At 68.7% G+C, this 21,079-nt stretch overlaps 2 protein-coding genes across 8 annotated transcripts in view; one reads left to right on the forward strand and one right to left on the reverse strand.

The window, feature by feature from the left end:
* Positions 1–17,059, forward strand: part of AATK (apoptosis associated tyrosine kinase) — a 30,750-nt gene extending 13,691 nt beyond the window's left edge. Inside the window, exons 2-14 of one of the 3 annotated variants that reach the window (XM_045085729.1) lie at positions 974–1,107; positions 3,980–4,127; positions 6,299–6,378; positions 6,778–6,896; positions 7,089–7,176; positions 8,010–8,143; positions 9,405–9,489; positions 9,568–9,689; positions 11,091–11,240; positions 11,675–14,321; positions 14,435–14,594; positions 14,791–14,976; positions 15,961–17,059. In XM_045085729.1, the coding sequence (XP_044941664.1) occupies positions 974–1,107; positions 3,980–4,127; positions 6,299–6,378; positions 6,778–6,896; positions 7,089–7,176; positions 8,010–8,143; positions 9,405–9,489; positions 9,568–9,689; positions 11,091–11,240; positions 11,675–14,321; positions 14,435–14,594; positions 14,791–14,976; positions 15,961–16,001 (4,094 nt within the window). In that variant the 3' untranslated portion in view covers positions 16,002–17,059. The other 2 variants (XM_045085731.1, XM_045085730.1) reach the window with 2 other exon arrangements.
* A 944-nt stretch (positions 17,060–18,003) lies between these two features.
* The window catches only part of BAIAP2 (BAR/IMD domain containing adaptor protein 2), a 62,600-nt gene continuing 59,524 nt past the window's right edge, over positions 18,004–21,079 (reverse strand). For all 5 annotated transcript variants that reach the window (XM_045085732.1, XM_013054314.2, XM_013054310.2 and 2 more), the window contains one exon: positions 18,004–18,446. In XM_045085732.1, the coding sequence (XP_044941667.1) occupies positions 18,377–18,446 (70 nt within the window). In that variant the 3' untranslated portion in view covers positions 18,004–18,376. The remainder of the gene's footprint in view (positions 18,447–21,079) is intronic.

Genomic DNA, 21,079 nt, shown 5'->3' on the forward strand with positions numbered 1-21,079 from the left:
GGACAGGGGCTGAGGGCTGAGGCTGCAGCTGAGCCTCCTGAGGTGGGCCGGCCGGCCCCGCAGTCTGCAGCCCCGAGGCCGGGCCAGGAGAGGGAGGTGCGGAGGTGCGGGAGGCCCTGGGGGCAGGAGGAGGGCGGGGGAGGGGAGGGGAGGGCGCGGCAGGCAGAGCCGGTGGAGCCCGCATCTGGGGAGGGTCCGCCGTGCGGGGGCTTTTGTGAACCTGGTGTTGCGAGGGGCGGGGGTCCCTGCTGTTCCCAGGACAGAAAGTACCGGGGAGCCCTTGATGGTCACTTCAGCAAGAGGGTAACTTGGGCACGTCAGGCTGCATGCAGGAACTCTGTGCCCAGCCAGTGTGGTGCCGCCTTCTTGGGGAGACAGTTCTCCCACGTCAGGGCGCTGACCCCCAGCCGCACAGAGCCTGGCACGTGGCCAGCCCCGACGCCCCCCACCCCCCATCAGCGGGGCTGGGTCCCTCCTCCTGGCCCCTTGAGGTTCTGGCAGGGGTTACCACGCTCAGAGCTTTGGCAAGGTGACCATCGATGGGGAGGCGGGGTGACCAGAGTCTGGAAGAGACACGGAGGGCCATTTCCCATAGCCCCGAGACCCTGACCTCTTGGAGGGTTGCCCATGAGCCCCGTGAATTGGGCCCGGGTAGGTTCCTGCTGCTTTGCCGCCCGCATCCTCTGGGTGAGGTCAGAGCGGCACCCAGTGGCCGTTCGGGGGAACTGCAGGCTAGGGCCGGGGTGGCGGCTCCTGTGTCCACCTGCCTGCCTGGGGCCTGGCCACCCGGCCCGTGGGTGACAGGACTGGTGGGTCTCAGCAAGGGGTCAGGGTGCTGAGGCTCAGGCCTCTGTGAGTCGGGGTGGGCCGGGGAGTCAGGGGTTCGGCCGGCCCCCGGGTGCAGCTGCTGGGACAGGGCGAGCATGGGGGCAGGGCCACGGAGGCTGCCCGGTAACCCCCTCTCCCTCGGCAGACGGCGCCCCCCTCAGCGAGCTCTCCTGGTCGTCCTCCCTGGCTGTGGTGGCCGTGTCCTTCTCCGGGCTCTTCACTGTCATCGTCCTCATGCTGGCCTGTCTGTGTTGTAAGAAGGGTGGCATCGGGTTCAAGGTGAGGGCTGGGGGGTCCGCGGGGGATGGGGACGGGGTCCCAAGAGTCGGGCCCTCTTGTGCCCACTCAGTGCTGAGCTTCCTCCCTCCTGGGGTCACTGCAGACCATACAGACCTGGGACCCCACAGCCTGACCCCCGGGGGGTGGCAGCGAACAGGAGAGGCCTGGAGGCTTTCGGGGACTCCAGCCCACTCCCTCCCCCACTTTGGGTCCCTTCTGTGTGGGCGTGGCCTCTAGTCCTGTGCCCAGGTTGGGCAGTCCCGGCCATGAGGATGGGTCTTCTTGTCCGAGGCCCCCTGGGCTCCTGAGCCGGCGTGGGAGGGGCTCCCTTCCTCTACTTGGTGGTGGGGGAGGTGCCCCGATCACCCAAACCAGCAGCCGCCCAGACGCGCTGCCCCCGCACCAAGGCCACTTTGCCAGCTGGAGTCACGGGGAGGGAGCCATGTGCTGGTGCTAGACGGGGGGGGGAACCATGCCCCGTTGCTGTTTGTGGGGCTTCGGCTAAAGGCACAGCCCTGTCTTCACTGAGGCTGGCCCCCGGGTTCTGTGCCCAAGGCGCCTGGGCTGGATCCTAGGGCTAAGGTCCCCTCCTGAGGATGGTGGCTGAGGGGCGTCCCTGGGGGCCCGCAGCTCTGAGAGGGGAGGACCAGGCAGAGAAGCTAGTGGCTGAGAGTCCCCGGTGGAGGCACCCCCCTCCCCAGCCCACATGGGCTGAGTTCTTGCTGACTTAGCGAACAGCGTGCTGGCCTGTGGCCATGTGGTCATCCCGCGCCCGTCCCCTCCTGCCCTCCCCTCCCGGGCTGGAGGGCAGATTCCTCGGCCTGCTGGGTTTAGGAGGGGCGGGGCTGTCCTGTGGCCCCCATCAACGTCGCACGCCCCAGCCGTGTCCCTCCCAGGTTAGAGAAACAGCGCCCCTGCTCTGGCATGCCGCGTCACGGAGGGGCCTGCAGAGGACGCCCCCCTGCCCAGCGAGGATGGGGACCTCGCCTTTGACAGAGGTCACCCGCCCAGATCCCTCAGGGTCTCCTGGCCAGGCTGTGGCCCTGGGAGCTGCAGGGTCCGTGCTCCCGTCCACATTCTCCGCTCCCGCGGGGAGGCTGACCCGTGCGCGCACCGTGGCGTGTCCCCCAGGGTCCTGGGGCCCGGACAGCGAGGGAGGTCATGCGGGGCAGGCGTGGGGGACCTCGTATAGGTCAGCCCCTCCTCAGGGTGCTTCGAGAACAAGGCCCCAAACACAGGCCAGGCCCCGGCCCCTCCCTGCCTTGCCCTCCTCACCTCCTGGAGAACACGGTGCCCAGAACATTCCAGCCCTAGCGTGCCTGGGTGGGCGGCCCTGCCTGCACCCGGGGCTGCTGCCTCGTCGCTGGGGGCCCAGGGCTGGGCACGCCCGTGGAGCTCGCTGGGCGAAGGGGCCGGGCCGCCATGCTCACATTGTCCTACTTGATCGCCCGCTGCGCGGGCACGATCCGGCGGGCTGCCGGGCGGCACCGTCAGGTACGGGCCGGGTCCGACGGGCGCGGATGGAGCTGCAGCTGCTGCGGGCCCCCGGGGCCTCAGGCAGGGGCTCACGGGCCCCCGGGAGGGGAGGTGTTGCGGGTACCAGTCCCCTTCCCCCAAGGTTCTGTCCTCTCTGGGTCGGGACCAGGACTGGCCCACAGGGACGCCGACAGAGGGCTTCCGGAAGGAAGGAGAGTCCCCCGGGGCACGCAGGGCCAAGGGATGCACCTAGGCCCCCATGGCTCCCAGTCTAGCCCCCTGTCCACAAGGTGGGGGAGGGCTCTGGGCTCAGATGCCCCTTTGGGCAGCGCCTTGTGGGCGCCAGGGATGGGGGCTGCCCTTGATTCAGTAGGAGAGGATTTATTTTATTTTTAAGATCTTATTTATTTATTTGACATAGAGAGAGAGATCACAAGCAGGCAGAGAGGCAGGCAGGGGTCGGGGGCGGGGGGGAAGCAGGCTCCCCGCTGAGCAGAGAGCCCGATGCGGGGCTCGATCCCAGGACCCTGAGACCGTGACCTGAGCCGAAGGCAGAAGCTCAACCCACTGAGCCTGCAGGCGCCCCAATAGGAGAGGATTTCTGAGACTTGGGCTCTTCTCTGGAGAGTGCCCTGGACCTGGGGGCAAGGGTCCTCCCCACAGACAGGTGCAGCAGCCGCATTTTGAAACACTCCAGTCACGTGGGGCCCAGCCCCAGGCTGCAGGACCAGGCTCTTAGGGAGCCCCGGGGAGCAAAAGCTGATGGCCTGGTCTGGGGTGGAGATGGGGGGTGGGCTCCTTGTTCTGGGCATTCAGGAATTCTCTTTGTCTGGAAGGGGCAGGCTGGGGGTGGGTGATGGAGCCCCAGTCCCCGCTCCCCAGGCCTGTCCCTGAGGTTGGGATCTCTGGCTGCTGGGGGGGAGGGGTGGCAAAGAGGAGTCGGGGGCAGACAGGAGGGGCCTCTTGGTCTCCTGGCTCTGGCCCCACCCCTGTCAGTGTGGGGCCAGCCTTGCCCACTGGTGGGGGCCGACTGGGCTGGGCGGCGGGCTGCTGCCCTGGGGCCCGAGGACCCCTCCCCATGCTTTGGGGAGGAAGATCGGCCTCGTCTACAACCAACACAAGACAAACACCAGCTCTCTGTCCTCCAGGCAGCCGGTGTCTCTCGGGGGGAAGGGGGCTAGGAGCGGGGCGTGTTCTCTGCCCTGAGCAGTGAGAAGATGGGTGGGAGAGGCGGCTAGCGGGCGCCCCAACTCCGGGTCAGGTCCCAGCCCTCACTGTCCCCAGCCCCAGAAGAGGTGAGAGCTTGGTCCTTTCTGAGTCTGGCCTGCACCCCTTGGCCCTGCCCCATCCCGGGAGCCCCGAATCGCTGCCAGCCGGGAACCCCCTACCACTGCAGGAGTTTGAGAATGCCGAGGGGGAAGAGTACGCCGCCGGCTTCTCGGCACCGGGCTCCCCGGCGACAGGGGTGCAGGACGGGCCAGACGTGTACGTCCTGCCGCTCACGGAGGTCTCCCTGCCCATGGCCAAGCAGCCGGGGCGCTCAGGTGAGTGATCCCCCGGGAGAGGCCCCTGGTGTGCATAGGAGATGAGCTGGGTTCCGGCCTGGCCTCTGGACTCAGCAGCCAGTGCTCCCGGGGAGGGGGCGGCCAGGCTTCAAAGCAAGCAGGTGGATGGGCTTGTCGGTGTCCCCTTCTGGAGAGGGCTGGGGCACCGTGGACAGGCTTGGGTGAGCCTTCTGCCCACCACCTCACCCACCTGGGGCTGCCGTGCCGGGGGCAGCTCTGGGCACCAGGGACAAGGGACCAGTTGCCTTCGTGCTGGGCTGGGTTACCCCCATGCTGGGAGGAGGGGCTCCTCCGCTATCCCTGGATGCTTGACCCCAGACAACCCCTGGAGCACTGGCCAGGCCTGCAGGGACATGGGCTCCATTGTGCCTAGTGGGCGGGACCCACCTACTCAGGGAGGGGGGCTCTCTGGGGCCCCTCTACGGGCGGGGCCCTGAATGGGCCTCTGACTCCAGCGGGGCTGGGGCTGGAGCCTGGAGGGACCCGTTCCCACGGCTTCCTTGCCGCGTCTCCCATTTGTTCCCCATCCTGCCCCCCAAGCCCCGGCCGCCCTGCCCCAGGGTGACCCCCAAGGACAGATGTGGGTGCAAGCTGGAGGGGTTCCAGGTCCGTGTCGGAGCCGGCCTGGGAACGCCTCGCTGAGTCTGGGGCCTGTGGGGTGGGGCTCCCACGATGTCTAATCTCAGGGCCTCTCCCTGGAAGCCCCTGGGCAAGGCCCGGGCCCACCCTCGGCTCCTTCAGGGGTGCTGAGGGAAGGGGGTGAGCCCCGCGGGAGCTTGGGGGACACTGGCCTGTGGTGGTGACGATGGCGCAGGCCCATCGCATCTGCTTGCTGTGAAGCCGTCCCCTGACCTCTGTGTTGTCCACTCGGAAGCCCAGACTTCATGGAGGCACTGGTCTGGGCCCTCAGAGCAGCCCCGGGGCCACCAGGGTGTCACCTCTCACCGTCCAGCCAGCGTCTCCTGGGGGACACGTCAGCGGCTAGGCGGGAGCCGGGGCCCGGGGCTCGAAGGCCACTGCGGACCGACCCGAAGCCCCTGCGGGAAGCAGGCTGCGGCAGGAGACTCCTGGCTTTCCTGGACGGCACGGGGGGGGCTCAGAGCCCATGCCGGCCTTGGACGCTGGTCACTAGTGGGGAGCCGGGGGTCATCCCAGGGAACACTGGTCCCCCCCCAGCCTCGGCCTGGTGCCCATAGGCAGTGCCTGGGACCGCGGCTTCTCACACCCCTCAGGGCACTGTCCCCGAGGGTGGGGATCTGGGACTAGCTCATGTCACCCTGTTTCTGGGGAGGGGAGAGGTTTCAGGTGATGGGGGCAGCCCACGTGGATGGAGGTCAGGGCTAAAGACCTGAACAACAAGGACCACCCCTCGAGACTGTGGCGGGGGAAGGTGCCGCCAGCAGGTGGGGACCCAGGGCGAGGAACCCCGAGGCTCAGGGCCCAGCGGCCGCCCCCTAGATCCTGCTCAGCGTGAAGGTCAGCATTCCCTGGGAGCAGACCCCATCTCCAGGGCGCTCCTGGCATTCTAGGCCCCGCCCTGTCCCCCTGAGCCCTCAGGGCGGTTGGCGTGGGAGCAGAATTCAGGGAATCCCTGGGGCACGGGGGGCATGAGTGGGCTCGGCAGCCCTGGCCCTTCCTCCGGGGCTGACCCTTCTTCCCTGCTGACCTCACCCAGCCCGGGCGGCAGGAGAATGGGCCCAGTGTGCTCCGTGCGGGGCTGTGCCAAGCAGCGTCCGACAAAGGGGCCTTTGGGGCTCCTGGTGCTGGAATGCCAGCCTGAGGCAGGGGTGAGGGGACGGGCTGCTCTGGTGCCCTCCCCTCCATGGGCTTGGCCTCAGCCATACTGCCCGCCTGGCCTTGCCTGTGCACGGCTCCTGGCTCCAGGCCCCGCTGTCTTCAGCCCGGCGTGTCCCTGTACTTTGGGGACCAGCCTTCCCAGACCCTCCCAGAAAGATGCCCACATGTGGCTTGCGGGTCCACGGCTCCCTGGGGCAGCAGGCACCCTGCTCCTGACGGCAGTCCCCAGCCGTGGCCCCGCTCTGGAAGGTGCAGGGCAGCTCCCCAGCACAGGCTGAGTGGACAGCTGGGAAGGGCAGCTGGGGGCAGCGACAGCCTGAGCTGGGGTTCCTGAGCGCCCCGTCCCGTTACAGTACAGCTGCTCAAGTCCACAGACCTGGGCCGGCACAGTCTCTTGTACCTGGAAGAGGTGGGCCACGGCTGGTTCGGGAAGGTGAGCTGCTGGCCCCGGGCAGGGGTCGGGGGGAGGGCGCTGGCAGTCAGAGGGGCAGGGTGGAGACCAGCTTCTCTTGGGAGCTGCCCCAGCCCTGGGGTCCCCTTTCCTGCTGGTCCCCTTCCTGGGGCGTCCCTTCTGTGCAGGTCCTGGTATCAGGTGCTGGGAGGCACCCCTGAGAACGCCAGGTTGGGGGGCCGCGTCGTGGTCCCGGCTTCTCCCTCATGCCCCGCCGGGAACCCCCTCTTCCTCGCGGCAGACCTGCAGAGACCGGTCCCCGGCAGGGGCCCAGGACCCTCCTGCAGACAAGTTCTGGGGGGGGGAGCAGGGACCGGAGGCTCTGCCTGGGGGGGGCCGTGGCTCTGCCTGGGGCGGCCGTGGTGACGCGCAGCCCCGCAGGTGTTCCTGGGGGAGGTGAACGCGGGCGTCGGCAGCGCCCCGGTGGTGGTGAAGGAGCTGAAGACGAGTGCCAGCGTCCAGGAGCAGATGCAGTTCCTGGAGGAGGCCCAGCCCTACAGGTGGGGCCCCGGGCCGGGCTCCTGCGGGGAGGGGGCGGGAGGGGGCTGCGGGGCACGGGCCCTGGGGACAAAGGCAAGCTCTGTGCTGTCCCTGCTCCTCCCCCACCCCTGCAGAGCCAGCCCCCCTCCCCGCCCGCCCGCCCCCTCCTGCCCTGAGTTCGAGTCAGGGGGGCAGCCTGTTGGCTCCCGCAGGGCCCTGCAGCACAGTAACCTGCTCCAGTGCTTGGCACAGTGCGCGGAGGTGACGCCCTACCTGCTGGTGATGGAGTTCTGCCCCATGGTGAGTGGCCGCGCCCCGCTCTGCCAGCGCCCCTCTGTCCGTCCTTCCGTGTGGGGTGGGCAGGAGGGGCTCACCCTCCCACAGGGGCAGATTGGCTGAGCCGGGGGTGGGGGCCCCGGGCGCCATCCTCCCAGAGGCAGCCCGCGGGGAGCGGGCGATCCCACATCATGGGGGCAGGTGGCCGCTGCGTCTGGGACCCCACTGCACTCTGGGGCCGCCCGGCCACCTGTCTGGCAGAGTCAAGACGCTCTCCTGTGAGCCGCCTGCCACCACGTCCTTGGACTCCCGCGGCTGGGATGTCCCCTGCGAGATGCCCCTGGGGTCCCCTTCCCCACCCTTCCCGGCTCCAGACCTGCCTGGAGCTGCCCTTGGCCAACCGGCACCCTGAGGCCTGCAGGGCCGCACCGCCCAGTGTCTGGACTCCGGCTAGAAGCTGTGACCTCCTGGGGCTTCCCCAACATGGCCAGGCCCCTCCTGGAGCCAGGCAGTGGGCGGTGTCCGGCCGGTCGGGGACTCTCCAGCTGTCCCTCTAGTCACCTGCCCCGTGCTCCCTCCTGGCTGGGCATCACAGGGCCTGTCTGATGCTTGCGAGCAGTGAGGGGGCAGGCCTGTGGGCCCGGTGGTCTGCACCTAGGACGGGGTCTGTGGGGACCACAGAGAAAGCGTCCACTGTCCGTGGGGTTTTCCCACGGAGGGCTGGCTGCTGCGGGGCAGTCTTGGTGGTGGCTCCCTGGGCTGTTCGGGGGTCCTCTGTGGGGAGGGAGGGGCTGGATGGCAGGTTCGCAGGGTCCCTTCTCCCCACGGGCGGGTGACGCTGTTGCTCCTCTTGGCAGGGAGACCTCAAGGGCTATCTGCGTAGCTGCCGGGTGGCGGAGTCCCTGGCGCCTGACCCCCTCACCCTGCAGCGCATGGCCTGCGAGCTGGCCTCCGGGGTCCTGCACCTGCATCGCCACAACTACGTGCACAGGTGAGGCGGGGCGGGGCTGCTGGCTCTCTGCCGCTGTGGCCCCTGCGCAGAGGGGTGCCAGCTTCCCGCCTGGAGCCTTATGTGAGGGCTTGGCTGGGTTCCTCTTCATCCGGCCTTTTGGGACCTGCTGCAGAGGCATCTTCTGGAATAAAAGACAGATGGGGGTGTGGGGTGTGGTGGACACCTGCTTCTGCAGGACGTTGGGCTGGCCTGGGCAAGCTCACAGCAGGGCCCAGGGCTCATTCTCTGTTCTCGGGGCGGTCAGAGCCACCTGGCGGCCCCACACTGGGCCCTGCTTGCCTCTGTGTCCCTGTGTCCCGGAGTCCCCTGGGGGGAGGGTTGGTTCTGTCCTGCTTCCGCCTTGGCCCTGGAGTCGGAAGGAGGGAGCAGGGAGCCCCGCGTAGGGGGACATGCCGGACGAAGCGGCGATGGAGCAGGGGCCCCGCCAGCCCCGGGCGCCGCACGGGCCGTCCTCCCCAACAATATCCTGGTGCTGAGTGATGACACGTGTGACTCCAGCATCAGAGATTTTGTTGAAGATGGCAGCTGCCAGCCTCCCGACCTGCCCGCTGGGCCCGCCCTGCCCCGAGCGCAGGCCCACCTGCAGCCCCTGGTGGGTGCGTGCTGACCCACGTTTGCCGGAGCGCCCTGGGCCCCCAGACACCCCTGCAGCCCGCAGCCCGAGGCCAGCCACTGGCCGGCCGTGGTGCGGTCACTCCCCGCCCTACCCTGCCCTGGGCCGGGAGGGGCCCCCCACCCTGTGTGAGCCGGGCAGGGTCAGGATCCCCCCGGGGAGACTTGGGATCTCAGGATCCCCACGGGGGAGGGGGAGGGGGTCGTGGGCGGGAAGAAAGATAAGGCAGTGATAAGGCAGTATCCCTGACTGGCTCGGTCCTGAGGGTGGCTCAGTGGGCCATCGAGAAAGAAGCGGGGGGGGGGGGGGGGAGAGCTGGGGTCAGCAGGGGGGGTCCAGCAGCGGCCGGGCCGGGCCTTCACTCAGGGCCCCGAGGCATGCCCCAGCCTTTTCTGGGCCTTTCCACCGGGTAACATTTGAGGCCCCGTCCAGGCGGGCCCTCCAGTGCGCCTGGTGCCCCGCGAGGGCCGCAGGCTTGGGGCCACCGGCACAGGGGCTGCTGCTCAGATGCCCTCTCCCCCCCACTCCCACTCGCGACAATGTCCTCGGACAAGCGGTCCGGCCCCTCCGTGCCCCGGATGTCCCCGGCCTGGCCCTGCCACTGACCCCCACCCTCCCGCCCTCCAGCGACCTGGCCCTGAGGAACTGCCTGCTGGCGGCCGACCTGACCGTGAAAATCGGCGACTACGGCTTGTCCCACGGCAAATACAGGGTAAGAGGGCGGGGCCATGCTGGGGGTCAGGGCCAGCCGCCCGGCTCCCCGTGGCAGCCCTGTCCCCTGTGCCCACAGGAGGACTACTTCGTGACCGCTGACCAGCTGTGGGTGCCGCTGCGCTGGATCGCACCCGAGCTGGTGGACGAGGTGCACTGCAACCTGCTGGTGGTGGACCAGACCAAGGCCAGCAACGTGTGGTGAGCGGGGGTGGTGGGGGTGCGGCGGCGAGGGGCGGGCCTGGGCGCCGGGGGCGGGGCCCGGGTGGCGTGGGGGCGGGCCCGGGCGACGAGGGGCGGGGCCCGGGAGGCGTGGGGGCGGGGCCCGGGCGGTGCCGCAAGGAGACGCCCACAGGCCTTGCCCGGCCGCGTGCTGGTGCTTGTCCGACGAGGACACAGGGCTCTCAGGGCTCTCAGGCCCGCCAGGCAGCAGGCGACCGAGTCTCACCCGCCTTACACGTGCAACGACATGCTTCTCCATACAGTCTCCTCGCTCTGCGGGAGGTGGTCGCTTCTGACCCCAGGGCAGGTCATGGGGCTGCTGGGGCCACCTGCAGCTGTGCAGTGCCAGTGGCCCCTGGTCTTGCCCTCCCCCCGGGATCCCCTGACATCCAAAGTCGCCAGGGCCCAAGCACACGCTCAGGTTGGAAAGCCTGTTGGGAGTGGAACGGGCTCCCTGGCGGAGACATGGGACCCAGTGTGGCGCTTGCTCTCCGCGCAGGGGGCAGGAGCGCTCCCGTGACTGGTCTGGAGGGGGTCCCCATCCTGGGAACCAAGCAGCACACGGAGAAGCCATTCAGACCCAGTACTTGGCCGCTGGAGGCTCTACCATAGTGGTCTCTGTCCCTGACCAGGGTCTTCTCCCCACCCCTCTGCCCCCCAGCTCTCCAAGCCTGTCTGGTCTCCTCCTTCTGCTCCGGGGAGCTCTCAGAGCCTGCATCCGCGGACCCCTCCTTCCTGAGCGTGCCCGAGGCCTCTACCCACAGCCCCTGCCACCCCGTCCCCTCACTTTGCCCACCGGCTCACCCTGCTGCATGCTGACGGGGGTCCTCAGGACGGCTCTGGGCCAGGCCACCTGACCCCTCTGTTGCCCTATTGGCTCTGTTCCTCATGCTCCCTGGCTCCCAGGACAACCTGGGGTGCCAGGGAGCTGGGTGACACACGCCGGAAGGAACCTAATGGCCTTCTGGTCCTGCATGCTCCAGCAGCCCTGTCTATTCCCTCACCACCACCACCACGCCCCCCCGCCCCAGCCTCAAGGCCTTGGCTCCGCCAGTCCCCTAGGACTGGGAGCTTCTCCACATGGTAGTTCGTACCCTGGCTGTGGTGTCTGGCCTTCACCGTGGCTGGGGAATGAGTACGTGCACCGATGAAGGGACTGGGGTCTGTGGAAAGGCCTGGTGGCTTTTATTTCCCTAAATGACCTGGGCACAGATTTGGGCCCGGCTGGGTGGCGTGTCCTGCCAGTCTACTGAAGGAAGGTGCTGTCCTTTGGGAGGGGTGTCCCAGGGTGCTGGTGTGATTACAGGAGCGGCCCTGTGGTGGCTGAGCCTCTGAGATCCGTGCAGCCACGCCAGCCCCTGATGGCCACCCCCTCCGCAGGTCCCTGGGCGTGAGCATCTGGGAGCTCTTCGAGCTGGGCGCGCAGCCCTACCCCCACCACTCCGACCGGCAGGTGCTGGCCTACGCCGTCCGGGAGCAGCAGCTGAAACTCCCCAAGCCCCAGCTGCAGCTCACCCTGTCTGACCGCTGGTGAGGGCCTGTGAGGCCAGGCGGGGTGTAGTGTCCCCGGCAGGAAGGGCAAGACTGAGGGGGTGCTCCGAGTCAGACTGCGTGGCTTCTCAGCCAACGCTGGCTCCCCTCCCCTGCCCCGCGTCCACAACGGGTGGTCTTTACCCAAAACACAAACTTGCCTGCCGCCTGGGGGGAGATGGGCTAAGGGGAAGGCTCCTCCGCCCACTGTGGGCTCCCAGACCTCGGAGCCCACCTTGGAAGATCTGGGGTCTCCTGCAATTAAGTTGGAGGTTCCCTTCCCTGTCCTTAAGGGAGTCTGAGTAGAAGGAGAGGCCCCCAGACTTTCCTGCGGAGGGCCGATCTGCTCATCCCTGCGGGGGCCGGGGTTCCTGGCTGGGGGCGGGGCAGGTCCTGGTGGGCGAGGCCTGAGCCCTGGGCCTCCCTCCTCGCAGGTACGAGGTGATGCAGTTCTGTTGGCTGCAGCCTGAGCAGCGGCCCACGGCCGAGGAGGTGCACCTGCTGCTGTCCTACCTCTGCGCCAAGGGCGCCACAGAGGCGGAGGAAGAGTTTGAGCGGCGCTGGCGCTCGCTGCGGCCGGGCGGGGGCGGCACGGGCCCCGGGCTGGCCGGCCTGGCTCTGGGGGGTGCGGGCGAGCTGGCGGCCGCCTCGTCCTTCCCGCTGCTGGAGCAGTTCGCGGGCGACGGCTTCCATGCGGACGGGGACGACGTGCTGACAGTGACGGAGACGAGCCGCGGCCTCAACTTCGAGTACAAGTGGGAGGCGGGCCGCGGTGCCGAGGCCTTCCCGCCGCCCGGGGGCGCAGCAAGCCCCAGCCGCACCGCGCGCCTGCAGGAGCTCTGTGCCCCCGATGGCGCGCCCCCCGGCGTGGTGCCCGTGCTCAGCGCGCACAGCCCCTCGGTGGGCAGCGAGTACTTCATCCGGCTGGAGGAGCCCACACCCGCCACCGGCCACGATCCTGACTGCGCCGGCTGCACCCCCAGCCCCCACGCCGTGGGCCTGCTCCCCGATGGCGGTGACCAGGACAATGACTCGGAGAGCAGCGCAGCTGCCTCGTTGGCCATGGAGCCGCTGTTGGGCCCCGTGCCGTCCCCCGCGGGGTCCTGGGGCCACTGTGACTACTACCTGCACGGGAGCCACGCCCGGGACCCGCCCTGCTCTCTGGGCTCGCCCTCCCCGGGGACCCTCATGCTGGCAGAGCCCAGGGAGGAGGACAGTGACTGGGGCGCAGCTGCCTTCTGCCCACCCTTCTTGGAGGACCCACTGGGCACGTCCCCCTCGGGGAGCTCCAGGGCCCAGCCATCCCCGGGTGGGGAGGTGGTGGGGGAGGCCGAGGCATGCAGGGCTGCCCAGCACAGACACTGGAGTTCCAACGTGTCAGCCAACAACAACAGTGGCAGCCGAGCGCCAGGTTCATGGGACACGGGGTACGTGGGTGGGTGCATGGGCTGCTGTCCCAGCACAGAGCACACAGGACAGGCCGTCCCTGAGCTGGGCCGTTCCCTGGCCCTGGAGGACACCACGGAGCCTCTCCTTGGGCTACAGGGGGTCTCCTCTGGCCAGGAGCTCAGCCACTGCCTTGGCCTCCGTTATCTGCGTCCTGCTGGGAGCCTGCCGCCTGTCACCTGCCTGCTGCCGTCCTCTGAGACACAGGCGGCCCTAAGCGGGGGTGACCACCCCCAGACAGAGCCCAGGCTTGCTGCGGAGGCTGAGGGCTCTGCCAGACCTCAGAGGCCCCTACCATCCCTCCCTGCCCCATCCCCGGAGGGAGCCCTGCTTCCTGCTGAGGAGGCTGGTGCCCTCGCCAGCCTGCCTGCCTTGCCCATGCCCGCTGGCAGCTGGGAGACTGCCCCTGAGGTAGCCCCGAGCCTGGACAGCTGCCCTGGTTCCCCCGAGCTGGAGGCGACAGTCAGCGAGGACGAGGACGTGACAGAGGCCACTTCTGGCATCTTCACAGATGCGTCCAGTGATGGCCCGCCCACAGAGAAGCCGGACGTGATGCCGGCCTTCCGCTCCCTGCAGAAGCAGGTGGGGACCCCCGACTCTGTGGACTCCCTAGATATCCCCTCTTCTGCCAGTGATGGTGGCGGCTGCGAGGTCTTCAGCCCCTCCGTTATTGGCACTCCTGGTGGGCAGCCCCGGGCCCTGGACAGTGGCTACGACACGGAGAACTACGAGTCCCCTGAGTTTGTGCTCAAGGAAGCACACGAACCGTGCGAGCCCGAGGTCTTTGGGGAGCTGGTCTCCGAGGGTGAGAGCCCTGGGCCCGAGACGCAGCTCTCTACCTCCCTTGGGGGCCTCAGCGAGAAGAACCCCTACCGTGACTCAGCCTACTTTTCGGACCTCGATACAGAGCCTGAGTCCACGTCGGGCCCCCAGGAGAAGGGAGGAGGTGCCTTGGCCTCGAGGCTAGAGCTGGACCTGGAGAGCCCTGGGCTGCAGTCCGCACAGCCCTCCCCTGAGTCTGGGTTGCCCCAGGGGGCACAGAGCACGGGCCCCACGGGCGTGCCACCACTGCTACTGCCGCCGCCAGAGGACCCTTCTCCAGAGCCCAGCAGCACCTGCCTGGAGAACCCCAGACTGGAGCCTCCTTGGCCCCAAGTCCCTGCAGGAGGGCCTGTAGGGCCCAGTCCCGAGCGCTCCAAGGTTTTCCTGCTGACCCCAGTGCCACTGAGCTCAGAGAGCCACCGCCCTGACCTCCAGGAGGCCCCAGTGCTGCTGTCCGGGCCCGCCCAGCAAGAACGGACAGGGGGCCCCAGCACCCCCAGAGCCCCCCTCTGCCTGGCTTTGCCGGGACTGCCCGCAGCCCCCGAGGGCCGGTCGGAGGAGGAGGAGGAGGGCGACGACAGTGACGAGTCCGATGAGGAGCTGCGCTGCTACAGCGTCCAGGAGCCCAGCGAGGACAGCGAGGAGGAGGCGCCGCCGGTGCCCGTGGTGGTGGCCGAGAGCCAGAGCGCGCGCAACCTGCGCGGCCTGCTCAAGATGCCCAGCCTGCTGTCCGAGGCCTTCTGCGGGGACCTGGAGCGCAAGAAGAAAGCCGTGTCCTTCTTCGACGACGTCACCGTCTACCTCTTCGACCAGGTGGGCGGCCGCGCCGGGCTCCGCGCGCGGGGGTGGGCCCCCGGGGGGGTGGGGAGCCGTGGGAGCCGCCGCGGGCCGATGTGACCGGGCCACGCGCCGCTCCGACCCTCCAGGAGAGCCCCACCCGGGAGCTCGGGGAGCCCCTCCCTGACGCCAAGGAGCCGCCCCCCGCCTTCCTGGCGGGCGGACCCCGCACCCCCGGCGCCCCCGCCCGGCCTCGGCAGGCGGACCGCTCCCCCGACGGCTCGGCGGCGACCCCTGCGGCGGAGGACGGTGAGCCGGAGGCGGGGCTTGTGGGGCGTGACGTCACGGGAGGGGCCTGTCGGCGGGGGCGGTGTCAGGGCGGGGCAACGTCGCGGGGGGGCGGCGGGGCGGGGCGGGGCGGGGCGGGGCGGGCGGGGCGGGCCGGGGCGGGGCGGGGCGGGCCGGGCAGTGTCCGCGACGCGAGTGATGCGCCTCCGGCTCGCAGGCCGCGGGCTGGCGTGGGGCGACGGCTTCCCGCAGACGCCGGGCCCCGACGCCGCCCTGCCCGCCCCCGCCGCGCCCCCCAAGCCCGCCGCGTCCGGCCCCTTCTCGCGCTTCACCGTGTCGCCGGCGCCCGCGTCCCGCTTCTCCATCACGCACGTCTCGGACTCGGACGCCGGGTCCGTGGGAGGTGAGGCTGCGGCGGGGCCGGTGGGAGCGACCCCGAGGGGGGCAGTGGAGGGGGCGGCCGGGAGGGCCCCTGCTCGGAGCCGAGGCTCCGCGCTCCTTGGTTCTCATCTTCCGGACACGCGCGGTTTTCAGGTGAGTAAACTGAGGCACGGAGGGGCGCCCTCTTCCCCGCCAGCCGCTGGTCCAGCACCTGTCTGGGCCCTGGCCCTTCGATGCCCTCTTGTCCCTCCTCTGGAGGCACCAGGCTGCACACGGAGTGCCCCCCACTCTGCTCTCTGCCAGACCTAAGCGCCCTGAAACCCCCCAGCGGCCTCCGCCACCAGAGCCTGCCCGGCTCCGCGGGTGGGGCTCGTCCACCGCCCGCATCTCCGATGCCGCCGCGCTTGCCCGGAGGTGCCCAGCTCGCACCTCCCTCCCTGCCCCACCCCCACCCCAGCTTCAGACCAGTGCGGCCCGCCAGGCTGCCCCCACCCGCTCCTTCCTGACCGTGTCAGTCCTGCATCCCTGTAAGGCTGCTCTGGACGCCCAGCCACAGCAGGAGACTGCTGTCCCCCAGCAGACTCAGCCCCTTGTGCCCTGCCCACGGCCGGTGGCTGCAGCCTCGCGGGAGGGCCAGGGCACTCATCGCGGGCTCACAGCACACCCTCAGTGGCCGCCAGGAGGCTTGTTCATGACCCTGACCAGCCCGCCCTGTTTGGGTCTCCGTTTCCCCACCTGTATAAGGAGGACCCAGAAGGCATTTGCTGGGCTCTGTTGGGCCCGAGGGCAGGCCTAGGCCTGGTGATGCCGGGGAAGAGAAATGGGTGTGGCTCCGAGACAGCTAGGCAGGCCGGCTGCAGTGAACGGCCGAGGGCTGTAGCCCCAGCTGGTCGTTTGGCCCCTTGGCTGAGGATGGAGGTCAGGTGGCAGTCCTGGGGCAGGGCAGTCTCAGGAATCTCGGTCCCTGGTGTCTCCAAACGCTCACGTGGTACCTCGCGTTTGCCAGGGCCTGTAGCAGGAGCTGGGGGCAGCTGTAAAGAGGCGTGAGGCCCAGGCGGGCCCTCTTGGAGCCCCTCCCGTCCTGCTCCCGGAAGCAGCGAGGATGGTGACTGACAGCGGGGACCTGGGCCTTGGTGCCCCACGCAGCACCCTGGAGGAGCAGGGCAGGACAGGAGGCCTCCCTGGCCCTGGATGGTGGAGCAGCCCTGCGCACCGATCCCGTGCTGCCCCAGGCAGGGGCAGGATTTGTCCCGGACACTCGGGTTCGTCCCTAGCTGCTGGGGATGCCCTTCAGCCTCAGGTCCGAGCAGCTCCTTCCCCTGCAGCCTCCCCCTCCACCCTGCCCCTGCTCATGGGACCTGCTCTTGGCTGGGGGGCCTTGCACGCCCTGCCCACCAGTTCCCGTGGTTACAGGAGATTGTCCTTCCCCAGCCCGGGGCATGAGCCCGTCCCTGCTGGGGTGGCCCTTCTCTGACCCCTTTGCCCGGTTCTGGGTTTGCTCTGTGCAAGAGGACCCTGGGCTTGTGTGTCGTGCCCCGTACCTCAAAGTCTGGCTGTCTTTCCCTTCAGCGACTCAGACCCATCCCCTCTCTCTCCCCACGCAGCCTGGGCCAGCTCCCATCAGAGTCCACGGCTGGAGCGCGGGCGGGTGGGTCGAGGTGGGCTGCCTGGAGGGGGCGGCTGCCGCCCACACCTGTTCTAAAGGTGCCTGCGGCAGGCTGGCGTGCCCAGCTCCCCTCTGCGGGGCGCTGCCCAGACCGGCCCAGCGGCAAAAGGAGAGTGGGGGGCTGCACCCCCAGTGTCAGGGGCTCCTGCCTGCAGGGATGGGGATGGGGACGCGGGAAGGGGTGGGGCTGGGAGGGGAGCGGGGGCAGGGCCGCCCGGGGGATATTTTGTAACTGCTGTCGTGGGAGTGAGTGGAAATGGGAGGACTTTAAGTTATTGTTGCCAAAGAGACATAAAGTTTATTGTTGCTTTGGGGGTGTGGGTGGGGGACTTCTTTTGGGTTTGTGTTTTTTGGTTTTTATTAGTTTGAGGCTTAGGATGCTGGTGCAATGATTCTCTTGTTCCTTTTTTGTTTGTTTTTTAAAAGAAATCAAGCTAAGAAAAAGCCTTCATGCTCAGTGTGTGTTTCTTTTGTGGTTTGCACATAAAGCCCTGGGGAGGAGGGCGCCTGGTGGTGCTGAGGGGCGGGCCCAGCCGCCGGCCCTGCCCAGGGCACAGCAGTCCCTCCTGACCGCCGTGTGTGTGTGTGTGTGTGTGTGTGTGTGTGTGTGTGTGTGGCCACCCCCATCCCCTTGCCAGCTGCCCTGGCACACCTTGGTGGAGGGGGACAGTGACTTGAGAAGGGACCGACTGCCGCAGCCCTCGCTTCCTGGGAGGGGACCTGCGGACGTCCTTGGGAGGTTCTCGTGCCTCACCTTTCCCAAGCACGGAAGCAGGGGTGGGGCGAGCGGCAGGCAAGAGGGTCTTTGAGGAGTTTGGGCTTCTGTGCATCTCCGCCCCAAACGTCTGCCCTGAGACCTCACCTGGCCCATCTCTAGCTCCCATGAGGCCAGGGCCCTGTGTCCCCACCTGCCCTACCTGTGCTCCCCTTTTGCTTCTCCTCCTGGGCCGTGCACGGGCTCCGGTCAGACTGCAGACCCCCTCCTTCAGGAGCCTGGCAGGAGCGGGACGGCTGCCCGGAGTGTTTCCCCAGATGGGTGCTGCTGGCGTCCATGTTGGTGACTGTGGTGGTCACCAGGGTGCTTCAGCCACAGACACCGTGGAAGTGGCTGGGGTGGGTGTCCCCCTCACCCCCCCCCAGAGGCACCCACCATTTACTCCGGGGACACGGAGGAGAGCAGGGGGCCCAGTAGCCAGTTCTGGGGGGGTGTTGTGGCTTGGCTGGGGCACAGCGGCCCCCCAGAATGCTAGTGGGAGTGGGGAGGCTCAGCAGAGCTCCAGTCAAGAGCATCTCATAGCTTCATCTTCCAGAGGAAGGTGGCGGGGTCACCCCTGCCTCTGCCCCAGGCCTCCCGCCCCCTCGGGCCCACAGAGCACAAGCGGGCACAGTGGGGCACAGCCTCTTTATTGACCAGATGCTTGGGGGCTACGCGCGGTGGGGAGCTGAGCCCCCTTCCAGCTGTAGGCCGACCCGACACCCTTCCCTGCCCCTGGGGGGACCATGACACACACAGCCAGGGGGTCCTGCCTGAGAGGCCGGCCGCACCGCCCGGGGGCAGCTCCCAGCCGTGGGGCCGCTCGGCCACGACTCCGAAGAAAGGGCTGGGGTCCTGCCCGGGCCAGACGGAGGTGGGGGCAGAGCCAGGCGGGTGAAGGGCATGGAAGGAGAAAACTCAACAGGGCCGCACAGACTGTTAGGAAAGGGCTTGTGTTTGGGGACAAGGGGGGTGCCCAGCGGGCAGCGTGGGACTTGGCCGTCAGCTGAGGAGGGGGGCAGACCTGTCATTGGTCACTGTCGGCTTCAGCTGGACGCTGGCGAAGGGATTCCTGAAGAGAGAAGAGAAGGACCGTCTCAGCGGGGCAGATGCACCGTGTCACCTGGGCTGCCCCGGGGTCCTCGGCCCTGTGGGTGGCTCGGCCTCAGCCCGGAGCTGGGCGGCGACGCAGCCCGCAGGGACAGGCAGGGCAGGGCGCGGTGCGCAGGGCCGGAGCTGCCCGGGCAGGGTGGGTGGGCGACCGGGCAGCGGCCGCTGGGCTGGGGGCTGGTTCTCCCTCGGAACCGGAGGCGGTCCTGGGTGGGCCTGTGCCCAGCTCCGGTGAGCCGCCCCGCTGCCCCAGAGCAGTAGGGGCCCAGCTGTAGACACGCCATCGACACACACAGACAGCTCAGCAGCTCCCACGGACCCGGCCCATGCATCCCGGGGTCCCTGAGGGTGGCTGGGTACAGACACAAGGCCTCGGGCCACCCCACGCCAACACGACACACATGGGGTGTACGCACACTGGGAGCCGCAGGGCTCAGCCCCCATCACCCCACCCCCGTGGGCACAAGGCCACAGCGGACGGACAGATGGACTGGCCAGACAAGAGGTTGAGACGGGACGAATGAGCACAGCGGAGGCCACACGCAGCCTGGTCCTCACGGAAGCCTCTTCTTGGGGTCCCTGCCAGGCACACAGGGCGCACCTGCCTGAGCAGAGTCAGCACGGGACGGCAGCTGGGGTCGTCAGGCAGCCCCAGGGGTGACAGCACAGATGGAACGGACAGGACGCACTCCTGGCCAAGCGCTCGGCTTTCGAGCCATTACCTGGGGCGTCACAGCTGGGCGGGGTCCGCAGGAGCTGGGCAGTGGGCGCTCTGTCCAGTGCCCATGAGAGCACTTGGGGGTTGGGGTGCCTCCCTGGGTTTTCTAAAATGCCGAGATGCTTCGGACTGAATTTTTAGAAGGATCAACTAGGGAAAGGAGCCAACTCATTGGAGCACGGCTTCCACACGTGCACACGGACGGTCTGGAATCCCGCGTGGGCGCGGCTCGCGCATATCCAGGCTCTGAGGACTACGACCCCCCGGGCTCAAGGCCGCCTCCAGCCCTGCACGACGGCTTGGCCTCTCCACGTGCGACAGTCCTCTCTCCGGCGACACGTGCCGACGAGCTCCAGCTCTCACGTTCAGGGGCAGCAGCTGCCTCAGGGCTCCCCTGGGCACAGCTGCTGTGGCTGGGGACATCTGCCCCAGGACAGATGGCAGAGGGTGGCCCACACCTTGACCGTCACCTTGACTAGACTCTGGTTCTGGTGGAAGGCTGCAGGTCCTTGGCTGTCCCCAGAGGGATCAAGGCAGGGCGTCTTGGGGGGCTAGAATGGGGGCAGGTTTGTTCATTTGGAGTTGGGGACCGAGCAGCGGGAGGAGCCCCGCGGCTGAGGAAGGCGGCTCCGGTGCCGGGAGGAGCCCAAGTGGAACGGCCAAGTGGGTTCGGGCAGCACACACTGTCCTCCTGCCCTGGGCACACCTGACTCCTCAGCAGAAAGGGTGGGCGGCCAAGCAGCCTCCGCAGTGGGGGCTGCCCTGCGAGCAGCAGGCCCAGACAGGGCGTCTGGCCCCTGACCCCACTTTTCTAATCTGCTTCCCCAAAACTGTGTGACTGTGGAGCACAGTATTGTCCGTGCTGCGGGACCTGAGGAAAACAGGCCGGGGCTGGACATGCCCCAGGCCTACCCTCTGCAGCCCCGGCCCGAGCCTGACCAGACACCGCAGCTGGACGCGCCCACCCCCAGCACCGCGGGAAGGCGCGACCCTCTGGGGGCCCACCACCTCCTGGGGACGCAGGGACTCCAGAGCCACCTGAGGGCAGGCGGGTCAACAGCAGCCCGACTCTCAGAACAAACTCAGCCCCGAGGCCCCCGCAGAGTCTCTGGCCGGGCAGACACACTCCCTGCTGGGAGCAGCCCCGGGAGGAGCACTGCCGGCCACACTCCGCCACAAACCACCAAGACACAACGTGGCTCGTGTCCTGCCGGCAAAGGGCAGGCGACAGGAACCACGTGAGCGCTGCAGGCCCGGACTGCAGGGTCTGCTCCACATCAGGGCTCCTCCCGCGGCACGGCTGCGACACCCCCCAGCCCCGTGAGAGCACCGCAGCATGGACGGGGAGCAGACGGACACCCAGCAGAGCAGGCCGGCGGTCCCCGGCATGGCGAACGCCCGAGCGGGGACCCCTCCCTGGGGGGCGGATCCAGTACCAGTTTCCCAGGGCTGCTGTTCAGGGCGCCACGGGGCTCCTGCCTGCAAACCCTATAGCCTGAAGGGGGCTGAGCGCCACGGCCCAGGGTCTTCCCATCTCTGGCCGCAGATTCAGGGGATCGCCTGTAACTGTCTTGAGTCTGCTATGTGAGAGCGAGGCAGACGGGTCCTCTGACAGCTGAGTGGTTTCAGGGTGCGGTTTCCATCCTTCTGTGACTCGGAGAGCAGATTTCCACTTTCTCTGGATCGTTCTTCTCGGAGGCACAAGTGGTCTTCCTGGGGTCGAGCCCATGTTGCTCCGCGTGCCCCAGGACCACACCTCGGGGGGCGGGCACGGCTCGGCAGAGTGGGCCTGGGGGCCTCAACCACCCCAGGGGCTTCTGACAACTCTCCCAGCTGGGGACTCTCCGATCTCGGGGCCAGGCCTGCTCTGCAGTGGG

The sequence above is a fragment of the Mustela putorius genome, unplaced genomic scaffold (assembly GCF_011764305.1).
Source record: "Mustela putorius furo isolate JIRA1106 unplaced genomic scaffold, ASM1176430v1.1 tig00000873_pilon_pilon_pilon, whole genome shotgun sequence".
In the NCBI taxonomy this organism is placed as follows: domain Eukaryota; kingdom Metazoa; phylum Chordata; class Mammalia; order Carnivora; family Mustelidae; genus Mustela; species Mustela putorius.